The sequence below is a fragment of the Manacus vitellinus genome, unplaced genomic scaffold (genome assembly GCF_001715985.3).
Source record: "Manacus vitellinus isolate BGI_N305 unplaced genomic scaffold, ASM171598v3 ctg7180002428887_pilon, whole genome shotgun sequence".
NCBI classification, from domain to species: domain Eukaryota; kingdom Metazoa; phylum Chordata; class Aves; order Passeriformes; family Pipridae; genus Manacus; species Manacus vitellinus.
The window spans coordinates 5,310-10,804 of NW_021937872.1; the positions used below are offsets into that span (position 1 = coordinate 5,310).

The 5,495-nt window shown below is 53.5% G+C and overlaps 1 protein-coding gene across 1 annotated transcript; it reads right to left on the reverse strand.

Moving 5' to 3' along the window:
- Window positions 1-1,690: 1,690 nt before the first annotated feature.
- On the reverse strand, window positions 1,691-2,743 carry LOC108642944 (olfactory receptor 14J1-like; the record flags this gene model as incomplete). The annotated part of the gene is made up of 1 exon (XM_018087340.2): window positions 1,691-2,743. A coding segment is annotated over exon 1 (1,008 nt), but the record flags the coding sequence as incomplete, so codon positions are not given.
- Window positions 2,744-5,495: the final 2,752 nt, after the last annotated feature.

Genomic DNA, 5,495 nt, shown 5'->3' on the forward strand with positions numbered 1-5,495 from the left:
CCTGAAATATGGAATCATTCACAAAGGATTTGAAAATACATTTTGTCCCATTGCACAGAGAGATAGTAAAGATGTTATATAGTGGTGTTCAAGGCCTGATCACTGAGAGATTTCATCAGGAAGTTGCTGCCAAGAGGACTTTGTACCATGGATTTTCTTTGGCACTTTTCATTCAGCCAAATTCTCACCACCACATCTTCCACTTCTTCAGTCCAGCTCAACAATCTGGCCATAAGAAGACCACAGGAGACCATGTCAAGGGGTTTGATAAAGTCTGGGCACAGAACATCCTCTATTCCCTCCCACAGGGGTTCTGCAATCCCTGCCTTGTCCTTCCCATGCCTGGCAATGGCTGCAGGAGGACTTGTCATATCCCCTTCCTTTCCCAGCTTGAGCAGTCTGGAACTCTGCCAACTCTCCTTGCTGCCCTGTTTGCAGACTGGTTCCATGTCTGCCTTTGCCAAGGCCCCAGGAAGCTCTGGGATGGCTCTGGCCTTTCCAAGGGTTTGGGAGAGGTCTCCCAGTGACACTGTCCAGCCTTCTCAATATCCCTGACACCAAAACCTTTTCCATAGCCCACACTTCCAGAGGAGTGCCCAGGACACAACACAGGTTGTCCTGGTGGTTCTGGAGAACGGGAAGGGATTTCTTCCTCGAGTCCAACCCCTCCAATTGGATTTGAGTGCAGCTGAAAGGTTTCCTCAGCATTTTGCCCCGTGCCTCCCTGCCCTGAAGGTTTCTGGCCATCAGGCTGGAGCTGAGGGAGTTGGGCAGGTGCCTGAGGAGGGGGTAGAACAAGGGCTGTGTCCAACTGTGCCAGGAGGGCTGTGCTGGGCAAGGATGAGGAGGCTGCAGAAAACAGTGGCACTGGGGAGGGGAGAGGAGCAGCTGGAGAGACCTTGTGCCTGCCCACGCTGGGCAGGAGCTGCCCCAGGATGGCAGCTCTGAAGCACTCCCAGGATGTCCCTGGGAACAGGAGGGGAAGACTGGATCTGAAAATGAAACCTGGAAAGCAGAGAGCAGGAGTGTCATGGTGACACTGCAGGAGAGTTCCAGCCCTGGAGCAAGGTCTCAGGAGAAGTGACCCAGTACATGCCCTGCTCTCAGAAGATCCCACAGCATCCTGGAGATGCTGTAAGGGAGCCCAGCTCTGCTTCAGAAGTTCCCAGGGCCTGTCCCTGCCTGTGCTCCAAGGGCTTCCAGCCCCCAGGACTGTGCTCAGAGAGCACTCAGGCCTTACAGCGAGAAAGGGGCTCAGGAGGACAGTGTGGAAGTGGAAAGAGAGCAGCTCTGCAAAGACCAAGCACTGCTGATCCCTGGCAGTGCTGCTGGGCTGGGATTATTGTCCCCTTCCCGTTTGCAAATACCCCCTGTCCTGCAGTGTGCTGTCCTGTAAGAACATCTAAGAAGAAGGGTCTTGGACAAAGAGTGCACTGCAGGGTCCTTTATTTTTTTAAAATAGTCAGAGAGTACAATTCATCAGTTATATATCTCTGGGTCCAATTCAATGAATAGAAACTAAATTAGAAGGCAGATGTATAACAATATTTAATTGCACAGAAATATTGCCAGAAGAACCTGATGACCTCCATGAAAATACTGAGCAGGAAGGTTGGGCCATTAAGGAGTCCCATTCTGAATGCTATGCACCAGAAAACTGGTTTTTTATTGCTCCTGAAAAGCATCCAGTCATCATTTTCCTCAGGGCATCCTTGAGCTCCTGGTTCCTCAGGCTGTAGATGAGGGGGTTCAGTGCTGGAGGTACCACTGAGTAGAGAACTGACACCACCAGATCCAGGGATGGGGAGGAGATGGAGGGAGGCTTCAGGTAGGCAAATGTGCCAGTGCTGAGGAACAGGGAGACCACGGCCAGGTGAGGGAGGCAGGTGGAAAAGGCTTTGTGCTGTCCCTGCTGAGAGGGGATCCTCAGCACAGCCCTGAAGATCTGCACATAGGAGAACACAATGCAAATGAAACAACCAAGTCCTAAAGAGACAGTAAACAAGAGAAGCCCAATTTCCCTGAGGTATCCTGAGTGTGAGCAGGAGAGCTTGAGGATGTGTGGGATTTCACAGAAGAACTGGCCCAGGGCATTGCCCTGGCACAGGGGCAGGGAAAATGTATTGGCTGTGTGCAGCAGAGCACTGAGAAACCCAGCAGTCCAGGCAGCTGCTGCCATGTGGGCACAAGCTCTGCTGCCCAGGAGGGTCCCGTAGTGCAGGGGTTTGCAGATGGCAACATAGCGGTCGTAGCACATGATGGTGAGGAGGGAAAACTCTGCTGAAATGAAAAAGGCAAGGAAAAAGAGCTGTGCAGCACATCCCATGTAGGAGATGGCTGTGCTGTCCCAGAGGGAATTGTGCATGGCTTTGGGGACAGTGGTGCAGATGCAGCCCAGGTCTGTGAGGGAGAGGTTGAGCAGGAAGAAGCCCATGGGGGTGTGCAGGTGGTGGTCACAGGCTACGGCGCTGAGGATGAGGCCGTTGGCCAGGAGGGCAGCCAGGGAGATGGCCAGGAAGAGCCAGAAGTGCAGGAGCTGCAGCTCCCGCCTGTCTGAGAATGCCAGGAGGAGGAACTGGGGCATGGAGCTGCTGTTGGCCATTTGCTGCTTCCCAGCACAGGGACACTGTTCAGAAACAGGAAAGGACAGGGAGAAGTTAAGACAGACTCCTCTAAGCAAAGCCACTTTATTTCTCATAGAAATCCCCTGAACTGAAAGGCTTTTCCTTTCCCTTGTTTGTGCTGGCTGAGGGTGCTGAGAGGAACAGGAGCTCTGTCCATGTGCTGCCAAGGGCTGTTTTCCCCTTCTCCAGTGGGGACATGGACCTGCTCTGCCACAGCATCAAACACTCCCAAGGGATGTCAGGCATCATCCACCTTTAAGGGAAATGTTCAGTCTCCACTCTCAAGACGTGGAAGGGCTTAGCATGTCCCTTAAATAATGTTGTCTGTGTTTATTATTTTTTATGGTTGCATCTGGTACCTGTTCTTGTCAGGAGTATAAATCATCATTTTTATGATGCCAAATGTAAGAAGACTTTAAACAGGAGAGGGCAAACAGCTCAGCTCTCTGTAGCTCAGTGCAGAGCCAGGAGAGCTGCAGTGTCCCTCTGTCTGTTCCCATCTGCCCTGTGCTTTCCCTCATCCTGCCTGAACATAATTTCACATGCAAATTAATTTTTAATAAACACAAATACCTACAGTCTGATGAGTGCAGGGCAGCACTGTTTAAAAGGGCAGCTTTGTTAAATGTTCTCTGTTCCAGCCCAGCAATGCAGCATTGCCCAGGGGAATCTCTGGCTGTGCAGGCCCTGATGGCAACGTCAGAGCAACCCTGAGGAGGCTGGAAAAGTGACCCAGAGCTACATGTAAGGCAGAGATGTGGTGATTTCTGATGCTGCCTGGTCTTATCTCCTCTAAGAGAAATAGATTTGGAGTTTCAGTGCCTCTTCCTGAACTGTGAGATTAATTTTTAGGACCAATTTCCTGCCCAGAAAACACATATCTGAAGATGGAAAGAACAGGATCCTTCACTTTCAGGTATCCCATGACTGGCTGTGCTTTCTTAAAACTCCTTTGAGAAATGTTCTGTAATGACCTGGAGCTGTGAGCAGCCCTCACAACCTGCAACCTACTCTAAACAGGTGAAGAGCCCTTCCCTGCCCTCCCAGGGGTTGCTCCTTGCCCACAGCCCTTCTGCCCCAGCCCTGGCAGCAGCTCCCCGGGCCGGCTGAGAGCTGCCCCTGGCAGGCAGCAGAGTCCCTGCCCAGCACAGCACCCTGGGCTGCAGGACCCTGCTCTACCCCACAGCCCTGGGCACCCCTGCCTGCACCCCTGGCTTCACAGCTCTTCCAAAGGGCCCCAAAACAGCCCCCTGCTCACCCATCCCATCAGCTGGGGCTGGGCCAGCTTTAGGAGATGCCTCCAGGAGCTGCCCCTGCACTGCCCTGCAGCCACAGACTCACAGTGTGCACCCTGCCAAGATTCCTCCTGCAGGGAGCTCTCAGCCATCCTGCCAGTGCTGAGCCCCTTGAAGCTCTGTCTGTGCCCTGCTGGTGTCCCTGAGCTGGCCTGGCAGTGCCCTCAGCCCTGCTGGGCTGTGCAGAGGAGCTGCTCACCAGCAGAGCTGTCTCTTTGAAGCTCTTCTTGCTTGCCAGGAGCTCCCTGTGTGCCAGGAGCCCTGCCCAGCTCAGCAGCACAGCAACAGCCCCAGGCATTTCAGGACCCTCAGGGGGGTTTGGTGTTGTTTACATGAGACTCAGTCCCTGAGAGGAAGTTCAAAAAACTTTTCAAGAACTCAAAGTGAGATTGAAACACTAAAGTTTCTTGTAGTGCTAATGAGTCTCACTGAGGGACACAACTGAGAACATGTCCCCAGGTTCCAGTTAGAGCAGAAAACTGCAGACAGTGATGACAAGGATGGACAAGCAAGGGAAAGGTGGCTCTGATGCTGAACAAACCTTGACTTGTTTCCTTAATCCAAAGGGCCAACCCTGACCCCCAGCCCCTGGGAAGGCAGATGCTGTCCCTGCCTCATTCCTCAGGGCTCTTCCTGGGGCACTGGGATGTGGGATGTGCAATGCCAAGGGCAGGACCATGGGGTGGCACCTGCCAGGCTGCTGAGCAGGGACAAGGAGGCCATGAGGCCCCAGGGCTGCAAGGGGCACTCCCCTCCTCCTGGCATCAGGGGCACAGACAGCAGCCCTGGCCAAAGGCCTGCAGAAGGTGGCTCTGTCAGGGCCTTTCAGCTTCTCCCCATGCCTGTCTCCTCTCCAGCCCAGGCTGTCCTACGGTGTCCATGCCCTGCCCCTTTCCCTGCAGGCTGTCGTCATCCCCCCGGCTGCCCCACCTGGCTGGCACCTTCCTGCACTGACATCTCTGCGTCCTCCCTGGCTCTTCCTGCACACACAAAGCCTTGGGCTCATCCAGACTCCTTCTTGGTGACATATTGCACCACAACACTGACCTCAGAGGGAAATTTCTGACTTCTTGTCACCAGTCTAGGCCACCCCAGCTGCCCTTGGTGGCATTAGTTCTTTCTTAGGCTGTTTTCTGACAGGAAGAAAAGCTCCACCAGCTCTGACACCCCCCTTCCAGACCTCTCAGGCTGCTCCTCTACTGTCCTCAGTCTTCACACCACTGACCCCTGAGTCCTCAGCCTCTATATACGGGTCATGTGCTTGAGGCCCCAAATTCCTTCCTGGGAGATCTCTGGGACCTCTCCAAGGTTTTGGAAGATGACAATAGAGTGCTCTTATCCCAGGAAACACAGAGGGACACTTTTTTCCAAGGGTTTTCTTGGCAGAATGAGGCACAATCTCTTTAAACTTTCTGGCACAAGGGAGCTCTGAGCTCTGGGTACGGAGGGAGGTCCAAGTGCCAACCACTGGAGTGGGAGCTACAAATCATCAGGGCTTGTGTTCTTTGGAGGGCCAGACACTGGTGAGAGTGGTGTGTGTGTGCACATGGAAGGACTTGAAGGGCACAATGAACTG